At 33.9% G+C, this 23,629-nt stretch overlaps 1 protein-coding gene across 1 annotated transcript in view; it reads left to right on the top strand.

Annotated features, from left to right (window-relative positions):
- The window catches only part of LOC117701547 (cadherin-18-like), a 72,176-nt gene that overhangs the window by 16,678 nt on the left and 31,869 nt on the right, over window positions 1–23,629 (top strand). Inside the window, exons 3-4 of the mRNA XM_034493169.1 lie at window positions 10,743–10,996; window positions 22,458–22,594. Of these exons, the coding sequence (XP_034349060.1) occupies window positions 10,743–10,996; window positions 22,458–22,594 (391 nt within the window). The remainder of the gene's footprint in view (window positions 1–10,742; window positions 10,997–22,457; window positions 22,595–23,629) is intronic.

Genomic DNA, 23,629 nt, shown 5'->3' with positions numbered 1-23,629 from the left:
GTAATATAGTTTGAGAGGAAAAACCCACAAGGGTGTTTGAAGGGACAGTAGAAGAAATTAATGAGAGACAATTAAAATGTTCTAACTATGTAAAGCTGGATAGAACAAGTCTGGTGTGATAGATGGCAACTATCTATGTTAATATGAAATGGATTTATATGAAGGAACAAAAGTGCTGAGTTATATATGAGAAAGAGCAATGATATGTAAAGATAATTACAAAGAATAATGAGATAAAATTAAGAGAGTAAAATCTTCCATGAAAATCACACTGAACTCATTGATAATGAGGGATTAAATTACAGTATTGAGCATTATCTAAAGATTAGTAAGAGAAATCCAATTGCCTAAAGAAAGTAAAATTGTCCCTAAGTACCGCTTGCAGAAACCAAGAAGATAAAAAAAAAGTGTCTAAATATTGTTAGATTCATAGCTGTATAATTATTATAATGATATTACAAAATTACTTAGACATTTTATAGGTAGAAATAAGAGCTTATTGACTTATTTTACATGTAATAACACATAGTTAAAAAGAAGATGAATGAGCTAACTTATTACTGAAGATAATATGTGCACAGAAAGTCTAATTCTTTGTATTCATTCATCTACTTTATCTCAAGCTATTTACTCATCTATTAGATTTTGAACAGTATAACCTCATCATTAAATGGGAGAGTACACAGCCTGAATTAAAAAAAACACATTCAATTCATTTGTAGCTGCTTCCACTAAGACATTTCTCAATTTTTATGACTTCTTATCCTCAATGGTATGAGAAGAGCAATTGAACAATTAATTATAAGTCATGAACCAATTTATGTTAAACACATAGGATACAGGTTAGCTGCTGACAATTCATATTTCAGAAATAATATGAGTGCATCAATGAAGTAACATGTTAAAGTAAGTATATTTGAGAGGGATGAACTACTCATCATGTCCACGCAGTAAGAATTATTTTAGACATGAGAAATATGAATATGTGTCAGAGAATATTATTTCTTGTGTGGAAAACTGCATAGGTATGAAGTATTGTCAAAGCATGAGTGTATTGTAATGACATTCACTTGTAAAATTGTTTAGATCTCAGTTTATTTAGAAAAACAACTGTTTCAGAAGTGAGAGAATGTCAGAGAAATTGGTTGAAAAGATTATTTAAAATATCTTTGGAGCAGTATCAGCCTTATTCTCAGAAAACTGACTACGAGAAAATGCTTCATATTTCATAACCTTACCTTTCAAGTATGAAAGAATTTACATAACACACAGAAATATATGCAACCCTGAGAACAAGAGTGATTTTGCCTTTAAACAATATATAAGCGGAGAGCCAAGCCCAAGTTTGTCATCTGAATTTCATTTTTGTGTGACTTTAAATTTATTCCTGTCCTCACACTTAGATACACACAACAATACATACAGTGGTTTAAAACAGAGATACACACTGTTGGGAAATATGTTACTTTGGGACAACTACTTATGGAATTAAACAGTCAACCTGTCAGAACACTGAAGAGAATTGCCATCAGGGTCAATGGAGGGAGATGAAAATAAGGAGGGCATTCACTCTAACCTGAACAAATAGTAACATCCTAATACAGAAATTGTTTAGGAAGGAAAAACACTTATCAATTGTTTTACTGACAACAAAGTCAACATAAAAGAACATGAGTTAGAGGCAGCAAATCAATTGTATTTTCTATAAGAATAGTCAACATAAAGGAAGTAAAATAAGTAATACTAATAATTTATAAAGGAAAATAGGGAGAACTTCTAATACCTTATGGAATTATTATAGGTGGGTGAAAACTATTGCTTGAGCATTTTATGAAAAGTTGGACACTAGAAGCCAACAAAACAAATATTTCATCATGTTTTCCAAATATCAGAAGACTTCTTCTCTTGCTGAACCAGAGATATTTGAAATATAGTAGTTTAAGTTATATAAGTGTAATGGAAACAAAGTAACCGATAGGAGATATGCACATCATGATAAATTCAAAACTATAATCAGGAATACAAAGAAGGTTGTATCCTAAAGCCACCAATTAATTATGAGTACATAACATATTCAAAATATCCATACAAATTCAGGGCACAAAACACTGTTTACAAAGTATGTCTCAGAATATTCAACTTCTAAATATATTAATGACCATAACCAAGTTAATAATAATACACATCTAAAATTGAAGATTAGCGGAGATTAGTTAAATAACAACCCAAGTTTAGAAAACAAATTTTAGTAACATGAAAATTTGTAATAAAGAATTTATAAATGAATTTGTTTATTAAGAATCATGAAGGATATAAAAGGCCCTAAGAGCTACAACATTTGAAAAATTCTACCAGTGTTTCTCATTTACTCATGAACTTAATAAAAACAAAGCAAAACATGATGAGAACAAAAATAAACAAAACAGAAACTAAAGGACAAACTTATCGGAACTCCAAGGATCAGTCTTGGCTGGGAGAGTGGTTCTGAGGAAGGGGTGTCCAGTTGCTGTGAGAACAAATAGAAGTCAATTCGTGAATCTAAGCTCGTGACCTAGGTTCTACTGAGATGTCTTTCTGGACTCCTCGTGTGTGTGTGTGTGTGTGTGTGTGTGTGTGTGTGTGTGTGTGTGTGTGTGTGTGTGTGTTTGTGTACACAAGTGTGTGTTCTGCTCTGCTTTAGTCAGCTTTTTCTTGCTATTCTAAAAAATTATCTGGTTGAGGCAACTCTCTCTGCTTATAAAAATTCTAAAAGCTATCTGGATATCTCATGGGTTTTCTGACCAAAGTCAGAAAGGCTGCTATAAAGAATTATTGGATCTTTAAACCAAGTCAGAAATCCAGTTAAAAAATAACTTCTTGAAGAGCTGGTTTCACTCTTCAGAGACATCCGGTGAGCTCAGCTCTCTCTGGCATAAATTCAGTCAGAACTATTATTGAGTTCTGCAAACTCATCTCATGCACACCAAACGCCCAGATTTTATTTACACATCTATTCATCCATTTATTTCAGATTTCCTTTTGAGTATTATTTCTTTATAAATCAGCATCTGGAGATCCTAGTCCTTTAATTGTTTTTTTAAAATTTTTATTGGATATTTTATTTACGTTTCAGATGTTATCCCCTTACCCCATTCCCCCCAGACACCCAGGAACCCCCCTATCCCATTCCCCTCCTCCCTCTTCTATGAGGATATGCCCACACCTCCCCACCCTTGAATTTTCCTACACTCGGCGTCAATTCTTAGGAAACAGTAAGCACCCATTTCAGTTTAACACTGCAGAAGAATTCCGAGATCTGCCTGTCTCTGTTAAGCACAGAGGATAAACTAGTTTGGTGAGACCCAATCCTGAAAATACCATTTCTACCATACCTGAACCCTGATTTACTGTGTCCCAGGCTGACTTTAAGCTCAGGAATCTGCCTACCTTTGTATCTCCCTGCCTTTGTATCTTTCCGACAACTGACTCATAGTGTAGCTGCCTTTGTTCCTTTAGATTCATGAAGCCCCTCATAATTCATATCACATCCACATTTTTGCATAGTTGTGAAATTATGTATTTTTATTCTTATTTTTTTGTTTCCCTACTTTCTTTTTTATTGGATATTTTATTTATTTACAATGTTATCCCTTTTCCAGATTTCCCCTCTGAAACCCCCTATCCCATTCTAACTCTCCCTGCTTCTTTGGTTGGTGGTTTAGTTCCTGAGAGTTCTGGGGGTTCTGATTGGTTGATATTGTTGTTCTTCCTATGGGTTGTAAACCCCTTCAACTCTTTTAGACCTTTCCCTAACACCTCCATTGGGGCCCCTGCGCTGAGCCCAGTGGTTGGCTGGGAGCATCTGCCTATGTATATGTCAGGCTCTGATGGAGCCTCTCAGGAGACAGCTATATCAGGATTCTGTCAGCAAGCACTTCTTGGCATCTGCAATAGTGTCTGGGTTTGGAAACTGTGTATGGGATTGATCCCTATGTGGGGCAGTTGCTGGTTGGCATTTCCTTCAGTCTCTGCTCCACACTTTGTCTCTGTATTTCCTCCCTTGAGTATTTTGTTCCCCCTTCTAAGAAGTACCGAACCATTCACACTATGATCTTCCTTCTTCTAGAGCTTCATGTGGTCTGTGAATTGTACGCTTGGTATTACAAGTTTTGGGGCAAATATCCACTTAACAGTGAGTGCATGCCATGTGTGTTCTTTTGTTACTGGGTTATCTCACTCAGGATTATATTTTCTAATTCCATCCATTTGCCTAAGTATTTCATGAATTCATTGTTTTTAAAAGCTGAGTAATACTCCATTGTGTAAATCTACCATATTTTCTGTATCCATTCCTCTGTTGATGGACATCTGGTTTCTTTCCAGCTTCTGGCTACTATAAATATGGCTGCTATGAACATAGTGGAGCATGTGTCCTTGCTATATTTTGGAGTTTCTTTTGGGTATAACCACAGGAGTGGTGTATCTGGGTACTCAGGGTGTTCTATGTCCAATTTTCTGAGGAACTACCAAATTGATTTCCAGAGTGGTTGTACCAGCTTGCAATTCCACCAACAATGAAGGAGTATTCCTATTTCTCCACATCCTCGCCAGCATCTACTGCCACCTGAGTTTTTGATCTTAGTCATTCTGACTGGTATAAGGTGGAATCTCAGAGTTGTTTTGATTTGCATTTCCCTGATGATTAAGAATGTTGAACATTTATTTCTGTAGGTGCTTGAAGGCCATTCAAGTTTCCTCAGTTGAGAATTCTTTGTTTAGCTCTTTAAAGCCATTTTTAAATGAGGGAGGTTATTTGGTTCTCTGGAGTCTAACTTTTTGAGTTCTTTGTATATATTGGATGTTATCCCTCTATCAGATGTAGGGTTGCTAAAGATCTTTTCCCAATCTGTTAGTAGCCATTTTGTCCTATTGACAGTGTCCTGTGACTTACAGAAGCTTTGCAATTTTATGAGGTCCCATTTGTTGATTGTTGACCTTAGTGCATAAGCCACTGCTGTTTTTTTTCCAGAAATCTTCCTTTGTGCCCATGTGTTTGTGCCCACTTTCTTTTTTATTAGTTTCAGTGTATCTTATTTTGTAGGAGGTCCTTGATCCACTTGGACTTGAGATTTGTACAAGGAGATATGAATGGATCTATTTGCATTCTTCTATATGTTGACCTCCAGTTGAAAGAGCACAATTTGTTGAGAAATTATGTATTTTTAAACTCATGGATTTAGAATTTTTTTCCATTAAGGGCTGCCCTGAAGGTCCCAGCCTTTACCATTTTGTTGAGACAGCCAAGCCATCAATTGCTGGACTTATACTGTTTCTAATTATCATGGAGTCATTAACATTAAGAGGAAGAACATTTCTAAGAAGAACAGAGTCCTCCACTGCTAGTACTGGTTCCTGGAAATCTGTACATTATCACACAAACAACCCTTACACCCACAGTAGCCATTGTCTTTCCTGGATACTTACACTGGGACGCTGTCCCAGGGGCAGGAACCATGTCACTCTGTCCCCACCAAGGCCATCCCATGCTCAACATTGGAAGTCATACTCCACAATTGGCTCCTGCGATATTCTTTATGCCTCTTCTAATGCATATAAATCTGAGTCCTGATGGGATAATTTGATAATGCCATCCCATTTAACAGGATGACCTAAAGTCTCTTGTCTGCAAACCATCTAGTTGTAGAAGTTTGAATGGGGAAGAAAAGGGAGGGAAGGATAAAGTAGGGAGCATGGGAAAAAATAACTAACACCAAATTATTTTTGAAAAGCCATATGAAAATCTATTAACCTCCTAAACCTACATACATATATAAAAGTAATATTTTTGAAGTTACTATATAATGTGATACAAAATGTCTCAACTAGATATGTATGTTACCAATTAAAACCCCCAATACTAGAATGATGCCATCTTTTTGACTTGTTGGCCAAAAGAAGTATCATGATCTTACAAACACTATAGGCAATGGACAATGCTATTGATTACCATACACATCCTGATGGTAATGTATTGATAAAGACACCACTTGTGCATTTCAGTGAACATGGTAAAATTCTGTGGTGCCTAACTAGAAAATAGAATTTCACCCCTACTGACTAGCATATACAATGCTGAAATGTGCTATGTGTGTCACTGGAGATGGAGTCTCTTGTCACTCTTACTCAGCATGAACCCTGTTACATACCTGACATACAGGTAACTGGACCTGCCTGCAAAATACTCTTGCACAATACTTTTACAAATTTTATTAAATTGAACAACCAGTATTTGTTTGGACTTAAAGCCTACACCATTAGAAGGAATACACATTTGACTCCAAAAATGTTACAAGAACCAGAAACTTGAGAGGATATTAGTACCAGGGGAAATCTACTATTATGATACTGCTAAATATATATACCAATAAAATTTTCCCTGATGATATAATACTATACTCATTGATCTGTGCCTCACTCTTCTCTTGTCAGAAAAACAGCTTCTTTCAGGAGATGCTAATGGGGGTAGCATTTTAATTTATAATTAATTTATTCTTTTTAGATATATCAAATAGCTCAGTAGAGGACTATTTGCTTTGCATATTCAATACCCTAAGTTCAATAGCCATTATCACAATAGATAACTGAATAAACAAGGTTCACAGAGTTTGAATTTCAATATGTTCTTAAAGCCAGTGATATTAAAACAAAAAATAAACATAACAAAACAAACCAATAAACTAACAAACAAACAAACTTACAGAGGAATGTTTTACTCTCCAGCCTGGAATTGTTCTCCAAAAACATTAACCAATGTTTATAATATTTCAACACAAAACCAAAATGAGCTTAGCCGCTGTGCACAGTAAATACAAACTAATGATGCAGACTTGCAGTATTCTACCCAGGAGACTTATCCCAGCTTTACAGTCTTGTAAACTAGAACGATTCACATAATCACACCCAACCACCAACAAATACATGACTGAAACAGAATCTGTAAGTAATAATGAACAAATTGCCAAGGCCCAGAGTCCATTCTTTTCATACAGACTCTTATCACTAAAAGGAGCAACACTGTGTACATAATTCCTCTTTTAGCTTGAGCACTGCATAGTTGATCAAATTGGAATGACTCTCAGTATGTACATAGAAAAACCTATGAACATAAGTATTTAACATTACAAAACATAGTTACACTAGAGCCCTAATGTATCATGAATGATCACTGGTTTTATAATACTGTGATATTGCCTTTACCATGTCATACCTGACAATAGTTATTTCTCTTGTTTAAGAAAAAAAAATATACTATGATTTTAGTTTACAAATTCCAAGATGTTTCTTGTTATCTGCTTTTCATGATACTTCAATAGTCTGGATGAATTTTTACTTCTATTTTTTTTTCAGTTTGCTTTATGATTTATGTGGCCTGGTAAATTCAGTTTACTGTTTGTAACATACTGTGTTTGATGGATTAACTTGGGCTAAAAAAAATGTGGTTGCAACTAAAAAATATTCAGCTCCATAGAAAGCTTAATATATAGAGAATGCCCTATAGATTCAAAAATATCTAAGAATTTGCAGAGTTTTTAATTTAAAAACAATGCGTAGTTGTACATGTTTACCATAGTTATAGCATAGGTAACATATTGCCACATTTATATAATTCTGTGATTATAATGCAAAAATAATTTACTTGGAACTGAATAAATAATTCTAAAATATAGAGACTAAATGAATAATTATATTTCCTATCAATTTTTATATTGGTGCAATTCAGTATCACCAGTTAGCATTCAGAACAAAAATTTTTAATATGTTCTGATTCACAGTAGTCAATCTTTTTTTAAATTTCTGACACAACCTGAAATTATTGTCTCTTTCCTTTGTGGCTGCAGATGGTCCCTATCCATCCATCTGCCATTCTTGGCAAACAAGTCTCCTATGATGGTTATGTCTGCCTGGAGGTAGTTAAACTTATATTAGATGACCATCAACATAAAACCATGTGTCCATACAAACAACCTGCACCTTACCATTACTTGGGCAGCATTGAGACATGTGACAATTATTTTGTCAAAGAGATCTGCTAGAAAATTTCTGTTCTATTTTCTCTGATATTCAGCTTGATAGTACCATCAAGATAAACCAAATGAGGGCAAAGTTTCCTTTACTATTTTCGCCAAGTCAAAGGAAGTAATAATCTGTAACAATGAATGAGTGAAGATGAATGTTTTAAAATTTGCTGTGGTGAGAATAAATTCACTTATTCATATACATGTTTTTATCAGATTGTATCATATGCATAACAATCAATATGACTTACAAATAAACATTTTTATTATATTGTATACTATAATAATAGAAGGCCATTTTGGGACAAAGCACTGGTTAAAATGATTGCACATAAAGTCAAATTCATGATGCTCAATATATATTTATATATATTTTTGAAATATTTTTAGGCATTTATAATATTTTAATTTATTCAAATTCTAATAAACGTATATGCATAATTGAAAGTAGGTATTAGTTGAAGAACTGGTGGTGTATTTTAACTATAGAATAGTTACATATGCATCAGACCCTGGCTTCTTTCTTCAACAACACAAACTCCGATTAGAAATTTTTAAATTAAGAAACAGAAATGACAAGAATGCCTTCCTTACCCATCATAGAATATGCATTATCCAAAGCAATGCACTTCTGTCTTAGTTTGATAAGGCTCTGTGCAGAATCTTATCCGTCTTTGGCTTGCTATCCTATTAATTTAATAACACTGTCTGGGTGTTCATTTTCAGGTATATGCCATGTACTTTGGCCGCCAACATATTAATGTTGTTAAAGACAAGGTTTAAAATGATGGGCAGGAATAAAAGTATTCCCAGGACAAAATGGGCTAGTATGATCAAGCTGTATATGTCATTCTTGAAGCTTGACCAAAATAGAAATACTGATCTCAGGCCATGGGAAATTTTATCTGCAGTATATACCAAATCAATGCTCAGCAGAGCAGCATTCTTGAAATTCACAAGCTCACTATGTAACATTAAAACATCCAGAGAAGTGTTAGAATTGTGCCAAATACAGTGCAAGTGTTTTTAAACGTCTTCCTAATTATAATGACTATCAGACAGAAGTGCATTGCTTTGGATAATTCATATTCCATGAGAGGAAATGAAGACATTCTTCTCAGAATGACCTAAGACTGTGTCGGTCTTGTTAATGAAATACAAAAGGGGGAGAGGTTGAGAGCCTTTGAGGCTACTTGGCAAGAATTTGACATTGGCCAAGGACAAGGAAATAGGCTATAGGCATGAATCTGACATTAGGCTAGAACAAAGAAGTAATTTCAGGTAGGAATCCAAAATCTTAGGCTAGAACAAAGAAGTAATTTTAGGCAGGAATCTAGATACTAACCTAAAACAAAGACGTAATTTCAGACAGGAATCTAAATTTTACGTAGACCAAGGAAGTAGGCTTCAGACATGAAAATGACTTTGGGCTAGGATAGGAAAATGGGCTCAGATATTTTGGTCATCCTGATAAGCCCTCAGAAACAGTGATCACCGAAGTGTTCATGCAGTTGGGTTTAATGCCTTGCTTGTTGTTCTTTGACTATTTGTGTTTATTATCTTGCTTGTTCCTTGACTATTTGCATCTATTGTATTTCTAGTTTCTCTACCTAGAACTGACCTTAATACATGTATGTAATAAAATGGTATAACCAAAAAGAAAGAGAGGATGATGGGATAGGGAGTTTCTAGTGAGGGGAAATGGGGAAAGAAGATGACATCTGAAATATAAATAAATAAAATATCCAATATAAAAAAGAAACTGAAATGATTTTAATAACCTATTAACATAGGTTAAGCCTAAAATAGGAATAAGCAAGCAAAGAGAAAAGGACTAGTATTAAAAATTTGCTCCAAATATTATAATCTAACATGGAAAATGAGAAACATGATAAATGAAATAATACCGTAAGTACAAAGTAAGAAAGAAAACTACATATTTTCTACACCACAAAGAATACACACAATAGAGTGAAAAGAAAATAAACTGAAGAGAAGAAAACATATTCAAAAGATCAGCCTGATCAAGAACACAATTTTAGAAGAAACTTAAGGCAATAGAAAATCACAAAATATTCAATTTAAAATACACAAAAATAATTTCAAAATAATGTGACATAAATCAGATAAATGTAATAAGTTATTTTATTATATTTTGTTCATTTGTTGTGTTTGGTTTTGGTTATTGAAGACAAGATTTCTTTGTATTGTCCTTACTGTCCTGGACCTAGATCTGTAATTCAGGCTAGCCTTGAACTCACAGAGATCAGCCTGCTTCTGCCTCCCAAATGCTGGGTTTAAAGGCAAGTGACACACTACCAGCAGGCTCATTTCAAATTTTAAACAAGTTACCAGAAGATATTTTTAGATTAACCACTTAATAATTTCTGGACAGTGGAGGATGGAAAGGATTAGAAAGTATCTCTGAAAAGCAATATGGTTTTCCAAAGGGGAATTTATTTCTGTATGTAGTTATCACCCCATGATATGGGTGATATGCAAAATCTCTATAGAGTAAGCCTTGAATTGCCTTTATGTCTGTTTGAATATCATAATTTAAGAAAATATTAAAGCTATTTTTAAAGAAAAGTAAGTTGACATGTCTCATATGATTTTCATAAGAAAATAACTGCATCTTTGATAAATGTGGAAGTTCTAACACTGGCTGTCAACATGTTTCCTCTGCAGCCACTGAACTATGAGAAAAAGAAGTCCTACACACTCAATATTGAAGGAGCAAATACACATCTGGATTTCCGCTTCTCTCACTTGGGTCCATTTAAGGATGCTACTATGCTGAAGATCATTGTTGGAGATGTAGATGAACCACCACTCTTTTCTATGCCTTCCTATGTCATGGAAGTCTATGAAAATGCCAAGATTGGGACAACTGTTGGCACTGTCTTGGCACAAGATCCAGACAGTGCTAACAGCTTAGTAAGGTATGCTATACTCTTGATCTCATGAGTACTTGAAGATGTAGTTCATGTCTTAAGGTAATTTAAAATGAGTTAAAGTATAGTTAGCTATTTTATTTCTAATGGTTTTTGAATTATTACAAATAAGTAATTATCTTAATGAATTAGCAGACTAAAGATGACTAAATTATTAATATATAGAGGAATTGAGAAAATGGGTCAGTGTATTTAAAGCTTGCTATGTAAGAAGACCAGAGTATATTATCTAAGCATCTTATAAAAATTGTAGCTTATAATCATGATTGTCCAAAAACAAAGATCCCTGAAAAGCCACTCAGTATGTAAACAATATCTTAACATTAGTTTTGTGTTCAATAAGATGCTTCCCTCAATAAAAAGAAAGTCAAGTGAGAAAGATTCCTCATATTGACCTCAAACGTACACACACACACACACACACACACGTACTTATGTACTCACACACATAGACATAAACACATGTGATTCTTCTTGCACACATACATGAATACCACAGCCTACATATACAAAGACAGACATAGACACACATGAGATAGATAGATAGATAGATAGATAGATAGATAGATAGATAGGCAGACAGATAGACAGACAGAATCTATCCCCTTACATACCTGTTGTAAAATAACAATTAATTTTCCATTAGTTTAATAAATACACAATATGATTGAGGAAAAATTAATTAGAGAACCTTTGATTAATTGATGATAAGATGTCTGTATAAAATTTAAAAGGTAAACTCTGAGAAATAACCCTGATCCCCAATTGAAGATTTATTCATATTCCACACTATGTGACTTAGATCATCATTTATCTTTTTCTGTAAAAGAAATATATAATCTTTTTAAATTGTAAGGTCATAGTATAATCATACTACAAAGTACAATTCACTGATAGAGCTGCAACTCAAATGATAACATTTTCAAGGAAATACAGAGCAATAACTCAGAGTCTACACTTGAAAGGCCAAAGACTAATGTTTCTTTAATAACAGATGAATGCTATTTGTTATGCTTTGTGATCCTCAAGTTTATAATATTTATATGAGGAGATATATCACAGATGTCAATAGAATTATAATAAAATGTTTAACACAAGGCCAAGTATAAAATTGCTTTTTGTAGTTTAAAATTTTAGTATGATATATAAAACATAATTAATATTTTCTTAAATATTAAAAAGGATTTTGTCTTGATAATGACAAGATAAAAGGAACAAAAAACACATACATTTGGACACCTTTGTTTATATTTATATACCTGAAAATCTAAGATTTTAGGAAGTTTCTTTTTTTTCTTTTTCTTTTTCTTTTTATTGAATTTTATTTATTTATATTTCAGATGCCATCTCCTTTTTCCATTTCCCCTCACTAGAAACCCCCTATCCCATCCCCCATCCTTCTTTTTGCTTTTATACCATTTAATTACATGCAAGTATTAAGGTCAGTTCTAGGTTGAGGAACTAGTAATGCAATAGATGCAAATAGTCAAGGAACAAGCAAGACAATAGTTAAAGAACAATGAGCAAGGCATTAAACCCACCTACATGAACACTCGCATGATCACTTTTTCTAAGGGCTTATCAGGATGACCAGAATATCTGAGCCTACTTTCCTGTCCTACCCCAAAGGCATTTCAAGTTTGAAGACTACTTCCTTGTTCTAGCCTAAAATTTATATTCCTTCTTGATATTATTTCTTTGTGATAGCCTAATGTCAGATTCCTGCCTGAAGACCACTTCCTTGTCCTTGGCCAATGTCAGATTCTTATCAAGCAGCTAAAAGCTCCCTTCCTCTCCCCCCTTTTTATTTCATAAACAAGACTGAGCCTTTCTTAGGTCTTTTGACAAGAATGCCTTCTTTACCCATCATAGAATATGCATTATCCAAAGCAATGCACTTCTGTATTAGGTTGGTAAGGCTCTGTGCAGAATCTTACCTGTCCTTGCCTTGCCAGCCTGTTAATTTAATAACTCTGTCTGGGGGTCCATTTTCAGGTACAAGCCATGTATTTGGCTGCCAACATATTAATGTTGTTAAAAACAAGGTTTAACATGATGGGCAAGAAAAAACGTGTTTTCAGGACAAAAAGGGCTAGCAATATCAAGCTATATATGCCATTCTTGAAGCTTGATCAAAATAGAAATACTGTCTTCAGGTCATGAGTAATTTAATCAGCAGTATCTGCAGCATCAATGCTCAGCAGAGTAGCATCTTTTAAATATATAAGTTCACAATGCAAAGTTAAATCATCCAGGGAGGTGTTAAAATTATGTCAAATACACTGAAAGTATCCTTAACTTTCCTAATTATAATGAATACTAATGTAAATTTTAGAACAGAAAAGGGTCAGAGAGGGAAGAGAATAAGGTGAATCCAATGGCATGACACTCGAAATGGCTCCTTACTCTTAAACTCTGAACCTCCTTCCAATAATTTGAATAGGATAAAGAGCATCAGTTTGTTGCTCCAAATGCCTAAGTCTTCTTGTATACTCACCACATTAGTAATATTTTTTCCAACATTTGTTTCACATCCTAAACATATCTACTTTTTTCCTATAAAGTTTTCTTCTTGTAATTTAGTTTTCATTCATGGAAACAAAAACTTTAATTGTCTGACATTTTTCCACCTTGATATGAGAAATTTTTCCAACTTGATATGAGAAATTTTAGGTTTTTTTTTTTTTTTTTTTTTTTTTTTTTGGCACCTGATCTCCTCTCATGCTCCTTATTTTGACACTTAAAAATTTCTTCCAACAAATACCCTCCTACTTTCAAGCTTTATTTTCCTATGTGTCCCACAGTGTTTACAGTTTCATATCACATTGTGGGTGGGATATATTTACTGAAGCAATGACAATTTATCAGAGATCACAATGGTAAAGAAAGAGATTGTTGTATTTTATTAAAAATAAAAAAAGGAAACCACAGATAAATTTCGTAGAGGCATAGTATGGTGAGGTGGAAGAGAGTGCCTTGCAAGACCATGCTGAAACATCCCTGATCCCTGGGGTACCAGCCACATGATACTGTATTACTATTCTGTACTACACTATACTATACTATTACTATGTACTTTATACTATATACATGGTATAGAAGAGAATTTATTTAGGCCATGTGGAGAAAAATTGAGGGAGTAGAGAGAGAGAAAAAGAGTAAAAGAGGGAGAGAAAGAAAGAGGAAGAGGGAGAGAGAAGAGGCTGACCATGAACATGTGGGGAGAGAGCACGGGGGAATGAACAGAAAAGGGTCAGAGAGGGAAGAGAATAAGAGGGTAAGAGAATGAGAGAGCAAGAAAGTGAACAGGGAGTAAGCAGATCCTTTTATAATGAGTCAGACATACCTGGCTATTGCCAGGTAAGTGTAAGATGAAGCCTAGAAGGAATGCTAACAAAGATGCCACACCCTGTCATCAACAACTTGTAAGTTATGACACTACATTAACTTTTGTAGAGATACTTCATTTCAGTTTATATGCTTATTGAAATTGCAGCATTATTTTAAAGAATTCATGTGTACAAAGAAAAAATTCTGTGCATGAAGATGTAGGTTCGACAACTTGTTCTTCTTGTAATATTAATTACAAAAATGCATGAAGAAAGAGGACCAAAATAGATCATCATGGCCAATGAAATTAAAGCAAGAATTTTTCTTCATGTGCAAACCCTTAAGACAGGGTTTGGATGGTCATCTTTGGATGTGAGGAAGGCAAAGCTTTTATAATTTGGGTATAGGGAGTTTCCAAATTGTTGGGGGCCGACTTTTAGCAGAAAGCGGCTATCAGCTTTGCAGCCATCCTGAGCCATATACCCTGACATGAGACTTGGATTACAATAGCCTACAACAGCTGAGCACACTCCGATAATCTTGGTTTAGATACCTTGAGATTAAAGGTGCGTGAGATTAAAGGTGTGTGACTTAAGAGTATGACTTAGAAGTATAGAGATCAGAGTTAGAGACAAGACCTAAGGGCATGATTAAAGGTGTAACTTAGAGGCGTGGCTTTGAAGTAAGAGATATAAAAGGCAGAGACAGAACAGATCAGAATCAGACTGAGATCAGAGAATCAGACACATCAGACATTAGGTAGAAGACACTTGGCTCCAGACAGAATCAGACACAGCAGACAGAGGAGACAGAGAAGGAGACACTTAGAGGAAGAGGGACTGAAGAATAAACGGGATTGAATTACACCCTGTCTGGTCTCCATTCTTCAAGTCTGCCCTCACCCTCGCTCTTGCTGAACCCCGACCCACGGACCGGAGCGGCAGCTTGGGCCGGGATACAGTGGCTGCCCAAACTTGGGTCAGCCCGGGCCTCAACACTTTGCCTGGGCTGCAACATTTATTTTGGCCGCCCCAACGTGGGGCTAGTGTGGACCCCAACATTATTTTGGCGCCTAACGTGGGGCTAGTGTGGACCCCAACACCAAATGAGGGATTTGGCAGACAAAATAGGCAATCTTACAGGAGCAGAATGTAAACATAACAGGTTAATGCAAATGACCTCCTGAAACAAAGACTTAGTGCAAGGTGGTCATAACAAGACAGTTAGTAAAGCAGGTAATCATAACAAGGTGGTCATATAATCTTTTTAAAGGAAGCTAGGATTGCAAGATGGTGAGAAACACCTGTCATAACAAGATATGATTGCCATTTGACTAACTGGCTTATAAACAATGTCTATTTTTTTCTCTTAGTTCTATATGAGGATCTATAGGATCTGGGTTGTGGGGAGGCCTGCCATGCTTTATGACTAGCAATACATGCCCTCAGATGTTCAAAAAAAAAGCTAATCGATTCTATTTCTGGGATGTCATCCCTTGCACTGGGAGAGTTCCAGTCTTCCAAGCTTAGACCTCTCAAAGACGCTATCTATAACTATGCATTTTGGTAGATAGATGTGTCTAGACACTGGGGACACTGAAAAAAAAAAAAAACAGAGAAAAAAGTTCAAGATGTCCAGCTGTAGTCAATAAGTCAGATCACAAAGAATTCTCTGGCACCAAATACACATAAGGCTAAGACTGAGAATCTGATACATCTGAATATAAGCAAACAGTTATAGGAACAGCAATCATAAACAGAACCTTAAAAGGCCTTTCTGGAATACAGTGTCAGTCCTTGTAAGTCAAGTGTTGCATGGTCATGTGAATGTGCCCACATTCACCCATCCATCAGAAAAAAAGGTAACTAGTTCTTTGAATAATTTATTGCTCTGTGATATTTTTAATTGTGATTACATCTTGTTATTGGAAAGTGAACTGAACATTCACAGCATTAGGTGTTGCTCTTGAGAGGTGATTGATACATTGTCTTCAAATGCTAATAGGTTTATTAGCATAACCATTATTTTATGTTTTGTTTTGATTCAAAAAGTAAAAGGAATTTACTTCAGTTGCCTTGAAATAATTAGAAACTTTAAAGCTGTTGATCTGGTGTATAATTTACATAACATTTGTAGTCGATTTTAATAAAAATGTGTCATTCACATAGGATTCAAGGTGCAAACAATGAAAATAAAAAGAGAAAACAATAACAATATTAAAAACAAGCCCCTTAAGTCTTTCTTTCCAAGGGCTCAATGTTTATAGTAATTAAGGGAAAGTACTGCACCTGGCCCTGTGCCAGGAAATGCAATTAGTTTCTCATTTGTAGAACTGATAGTAAAAAAGATTTACAACCTTACAGGAATTTGTGAAAATCAGCTTGATTTTATTCTTATGGATACCCTTTTTCAACAGATTACTCACATTTTTTTTTATAACAAATCATATCAAGGCTTTTTGCTTTGTTTTGTCTTCTGTTTTTATTTTCTTGTTTAACTCAAAATAACAGGTGGTTTTCAGAAATACATTCATCACCTTTTGTTAAAATATACATAAAATTAGAGGCTGTCAGCTTAAAAGCACCAAATCATTGTTGGTTTAAACAACCTATATTTATTTCCTAACTTATTAGAGATGAAATTGAGAAACTGGGACATAGAAGATCCTGTTTCGAGGATAGGATCTAAGAAATGTCAACATATTGGTTGACCAAACACTTTTTTGGTTGTTATTATTCCCCAGAGCTTTGGAAATCTGTAAAAAAGTTTGCTGATGTTTAGAATTTACATTGTAAAAGGCATTTTTTTTTAACACATTTGACAAAGAACTTTAAAATGTTAGATTTGCAATGAAAAGTAAGAATATTTTTTCATACACCACACAATACGTTTTGTGTATTTCTACTATGAAATGAAAACAAATGTCTGTTTGAAACTTCAGTTTCAATTGCTAGGAAAGCAGGAATGTTTCAAGAGATCAGAAAGCCAATGGTTCATGGCTGTAACTGAAGTCTGTTGTATACTTGGATATATATACATAGATGGTGGTGTGGGGATGACAGCGTCCTGTCATTTGGTCTTGCTGTCTGAAGAATAAAATTTTTCATATACTTAAATCTTTCTATAAAAAAAGTAATAACATGAAATAAATAATTAGTAAATAAAATGAAATATTATTGGCATTCTCATTATTGGCTAAATTTATATAAATTGTCATATGTCTATAACTTTACTTTTTCACTGTGATTTAATAATCTGAATTTTCTACACATATATTAAGAAACAAACTTTTTTGCTTGAATGATTTTAAGAGAGCAGAAAGAATCGATAAACTTTTTGAATATTTTTACATGATCCTGATGACACAATTTGTTTGCTAATGTACAAAATGTAATCATTATTATATTTTGAACTGTTAGCAAGATTGAAAATAAGTTTGCAGAGGATGACATTTTATTTTCTAAATAGTGGCTGAAAATATAAATGTTACATATCTTGTTCTGAGGTTTGTTACCTGAGTAGATCTCTGCTGCAGCCATGTTTCCTGCAACTTTTCTGGAATGCTGACTTTCTTTCACTCTTCTGTAATAATCTCATGGTTTATGATAGAATACAAATGTAGCATGTTCCAATAATTGTAGATGTTAAAAACTCATGGGAAAGTGAGATTTTAAAATAATGACATGGTCACATTTGCATCACTAAAGAAGCTAACTGGAAAGGAATAAACTGAATAAATAAATTGAATATTTGACTTGTAGTTTTTATAGGAAAATTAAGGTAGAAACTAATAAATTTAAAAGATTTATTTCCTACTGTTTTATTTTTCAACTGACAAATTTATGTAAAGTTTAGCTTACTGACAATATAGACAAATTTATGTTGTTCTTTTAGTTTAATTTAATTATTCCCTAATCAAAATACTACAATCTCTAAATATAATGGTGATAATCCACAAGAATCATTTAATAAGAAATGAAGATATATAGAGAAGATTTAAAACTACAGTCCATTGCCTTTATCTTGTATTTTATTAGTATCAATGACATATTGTTAATAAAACCACACAGATTAAGGCTTTAGTTGATAACATCACATATGTATGACACTTGAGATTTAAAAGGCCCAAAGTTGACTAGAATAGCTACTCTGGTTTTTCATTGGTGAACATCATCTTTGGATAGATGTGCTGAATGTTGGGAGCACAATCAGTCAATTATAGAGATTAAACACTATGGCCAACCACTCCTTCCTTGGATAACAATACAGACACCTTTCAAGCTAATACAAGCATCTAGTATATAATATATATTCTGTATAACATAATCTATGCTTTGTTTGTTCGGTATTTCATTAGTCACTGAAGTATAATACCTGATTATTTTCTGGGTATTTGTATGGTTCATGCATTTACTAAATTTTATTCAACTATTATTCATAATAATCAAATAAATTATTCAATTTACTTTACAAAGCATCTACCACAAAGAATTCTCAATGAATTTTCTTTACTGCATATATGTTATATTTACAAATATATAAATGATAATAAGTGTTAGAAAAAACAATATTCTAACTAGTACTTTTAGAGCAAATAGAAATATATTTTTGACACATGCTGAAAATTAATTTTTGTTGAAAGAGAGAGTATAATGAATACAGGAAATACCTGTGAGGAATGAGGTTTGTTATTGAAATGAAGAACAACCTTTCCAATACTCTTGAACATGAAACATAATTACTATTACGCTATACCTATAATATCCCGGGAAAATTGAGTGGCAAATGAAGAATTCAGTGAGTTGTAAAAAGTAATATTTATTGAAAAAAGTACTTGATTAAAGGCAGTCATTACTAATATTGACTGTTTATTATAGTCATAGCTTATCTTTCTGTTGGTAAGTGAAATCTAATTTGAATAATAAATGTACTCCTTATTTTGATAAATTGAAGTTCTTTTATTTTCACAGTGTTTAAAATATAATAAGAAGTTGTAAAAACACATAATTATAACACATATTTCTGTGTGAAAAAAAGAAAGTTTCCGAGAAGATTTCTTGCTAGGAAAGGTGCAAATAAAAACATGTACCTGCTAGTGATAAATTAGCCAACATTGTAGTTGGATTACATTGGCAACTCGTCCAATTAGAATGTTTTTATGGACTACTGGGCAATTAGCAATTAGCTGCAAGTTCATTATACTTCCTATAGTCTAAGTCTAGAACAGTATGAATACCCACTTTACTAATGGTTAAATATTTCAAGCAGCTTTCAGTAGCTTTACTTTCATTGGTAATCAAGTATCTACCACACAGAAAAGGAATATGAAAGAATTGTGTCATTGGTTTCACAGTTTTAAAAGGATTCACCCATTTGTGATTTCGCCCAGTGTTCTCAACCCACTATGAAGTGGAGAACCAGTGGAGAACCATAAGAAGGAATCCTGAATCAGAGGAACCTTCTTCTGAGCATCAAACAATGTATTTGCATCAGGACAAAGCCAGGACAGATAAGCCTCAAACTCCTGCCTGTGAACTACTTCCTCTAACTTATTTCCATCTTCTACTTTTCTCCACTTACCATTAATGGAATTATGAGTCCATCAAAGCATTATTCCACTGATTAGATTAGATTGGACAATTAGGTTTATTGTCTAACTTTCTCATGAGACATCATGATATGCACACCCAGAGTTGTATTCCACTAATTTCTTAGCCATTTCCTAATGCTATCACATTGATACTGAAAATTTTACATTATGTGGATGTACTATTTTCATGGTTATTTCACATGTAATATGTAAAAATGTAGGAGTAGCAGGGTTACAGTGTACTATAAGCTTCTTATGTTTATAATAATTATTGTCATGTGTTCATTGTACATAGTGATGGGTTTCATAAGTACATTCACATTCAGAAATTTCCTATTCTTTGACCATATTCACCTCCTATATTTTCCTCTCTCTCTCTCTCCTTACCTCCCTAAAGCACCATATTGTTTCTCAGACAATCTTGCTTCTACATTATGGCCTTCATCACTCTCCATTTACCACATGCACATGTGTATCAGTGTGCAGTTTAAAGTAGACGAAATGTGTGCAATATCTAATTTTATCCGTTTTCATGAAAGCCACATTTTTTTTCAGTATGGTTGGATGAAATTCTATTTGTGTGTATTCTACATTTGACTTATATAGTCATTATTGACAAACATCTGAGCTATTTCCCTAATATGACTAGTGTAAATAGTGCTGTAATAAATATTTTGTGCAAGTAATTCTGTGGTATATGAAACAACAAATCTCCCAGTGTAAACCCAGAAGTGATATAGATGGTTTTAGCTTCTTGTAAAATCTTCAGAGTAACTGTTCACAGTAAACGAGCTATTTTAAATTCACAGTATCAGTGTGCAAAGACTTCTGGTTTCCCTGAAAATTTAACAGCATTTATTTTTTACTTTTTAGTGATTGTCATTTGACTGAAAGGGGATAGACTCTCATGGTAGTTTTACATTGCATGGCACTGATAGCTAAGGAGGTTAAATGCTTACCTGTATGATTATTGACTGTTTATGTTCATTTCTTTGTCAATGTCCAGATTTGCCTGGGACACTGTAGTCTTGGTTCTTGTCCACCCTCATACTTAGTTTCACACCCATTGGGATTTTTCTACCACCTGCTCTCCACCTCTAAAGGTTATTTATGTTGCCTCTGTACTATTTCCTTTTCTCTTTCAATTTCCTTTCATATTGGGTGCTACACTCCCAATGGGTTGAATTTATGGTGATTTACTTTTAGACTACATTTCCGGCTTAGAAAGCATACTCTGAATCTGCACCATGTTTTGTCCTTCCTTTTATTCTCTACATCTATCTGCCTGACACCATAGTGATACTGAGTCAGTCTCTCACTATTTCATCCATCTCAATAAGTGGGTTTATCACTTGAGCAGCATAACATGACACAGAACACATGCTCAGGTAACAAGAGAGCATCAGTGTACTAATGTACTAATGTAATTGAGTAACCTTTATAGTTCTTCTGTTGCTTTAATCTTAGAATAAAATTAGACAATTGCCTTTATAGAATTAATAGTCCCCATCTTTGAGTTAAGACTGTTGATATATTAAAGCTTCTCTTCAGTCAATTACAATTTTCATGTCTGTATGAGATGAAAACTCATTTTAATACAATTTTTATTAATTATTTCAATTTTTCTTACATGTATATAATGTGCTTTGATCATTGCCCCATTTTAACTCCTCCCTGATTCTCAAGCCATCCATTTTACTTCATGATACATATAAAAGCACAGAAAACCGACTTTGTGCTGACTATACATTAATGGGTCTGAGTCATCAACTGGAATATGGCTCTTATGTGTTACAATGTTGACTGGCTAGATCTAGTTGACATCCACATGATATGGGTGTTTCAAAGTGATCCTGGAAGTAAGCTTCAGTCGTGAAAGTGACCTTGGGCTAGGTCAGGGAAGTAGGCTCAGATACTTCGGTCATCCTGATAAAGCCCTTTAAAACAGTGATCACGAGAATGTTCACATAATTGGGTTTAAGGCCTTGCTTTTTCTTTGACTATTTGTGTTTATTGTATTGATTGTTCCTTGACTATTTGCTTCTATTGTATTGCTAGACCCTCAACCTAGAACTGACCTTAATTGAATGTAATTGAAATGGTATAAAAGCATAAAGGAGGAGGGGAGATGCGATGACGGTTTTAGAAAGGGGAAATGGAGGAAGAGGATGACATCTGTATTGTAAATAAATAAAATATGCAATATAAAAACTAACAAAGAAAACATAAAATGATCCTGGGTTAACTGCAAGAGCAGGATTTTTCTTAACTGCTGAGCCGTTTGTCTCACAAAACAAAAATTCACAGAATTTGTTACTTTTTTTCTGCAGTATTATTAAAATGTTTTTAACTATTAAAGAACTGTTATAGGTTTGACAAAACTTAGTTGTTAAAGACTTTTAAGTCAAATATAGACAGTAATGTATATTTAAATTTTAATTCACTTGATTTAATAACTCTCTTTATTGTGTTATATTGTTCTTAGTGAACATTACTTACAAAGAAAGTTTCTGTTTTTTTTACTTTCAGGTATTTCATCAACCACAGTACTGAAGAGGAGAGATTTTTCAATATTGATGCAAATACTGGAACCATTAAGACGTCAAAAGTACTGGATAGAGAAGAAACACCATGGTACAATATCACAGTGACTGCTTCAGAAATCGGTAAACTGCTTTATGTGTCCCCGGAGAAAGTGTTACTGTGCATAAGATCATATGCAGAGATTTGTGTCCTGCAAGGTACTCTGAAATTTTAGTTTGTCAGAATCTCAAAGAATGTATAGTTGAAGTCAGTCAGATATCTGGTTTCAGTGAGTAAGTTTTTGAATCTTTCATTCCCTTTCATCCCAGCATGAAGTTAGAAAATTGGCTTTATGGAATAATTAGTCCTCATCTTTAAGTCAAGAGTGCTTGACTCACCTCTTAATTTTACTACTTTTCTGTTTTGTGCACTTATACTTCACTTATACCACCAAGTCTTTTTAATAAGGGTACTTATTATCTGACAGTTCAGCCTTGAGACATCACTATAATTCCCTTGCTCGAATTAGCTCTTATAGAAATTAGGTGAAGGACTTACTTGGAAATTATCAACAGTGTATCTAATCTCTTTTTAAGCAAATCTTACATTGGGAAGCTGAAAAACTGGACATCAATTGAGGACACTACATAAAGACCTATGTTTAATTTAAAAATTATGTTGGGATTCAAAAAGGAAAATATGACTGTCAATAAAATTAAAACAAAGCTTATCAAATGCTTTGGGTTTTTTTTTGATGATGGTGTCTTAATGTCTTGAGAAATAAACAAAGTTACTATTTAGCCTCAGTTTAAAATTGTAGGTAAAAATGGCATATGTCTTTATGAAATATTTCAACATACCTCTGACCAAAACATAAATCTAGTAACAGGGGTGTTTAATAGTGAAAAATATTGCTATATCAACTAAAATCATGCTCTTTCCTGAGGATGGTACAGGAATTTAAAAAAATGTTTTAAAAGACGCATTTAGCTATGATTGGTATGGTAGATGTCTGCCATTTTAATTTTTTCATTCATTTATTCATTTTACATCTGATTTACAGCCCCCTTCATTCTCTCTTCACAGTCACACCTTTACAAATCTCCACACTCCTTCCCTTTCTTCTCAGAGAAGGTGAGTGAGCCTCCTTTGGATACCACTCCATCCTGGCATATCTA

Source organism: Arvicanthis niloticus, unplaced genomic scaffold (assembly GCF_011762505.2).
Source record: "Arvicanthis niloticus isolate mArvNil1 unplaced genomic scaffold, mArvNil1.pat.X pat_scaffold_128_arrow_ctg1, whole genome shotgun sequence".
NCBI lineage: Eukaryota > Metazoa > Chordata > Mammalia > Rodentia > Muridae > Arvicanthis > Arvicanthis niloticus.
This window is presented reverse-complemented; position numbering and strand designations above follow the sequence as displayed.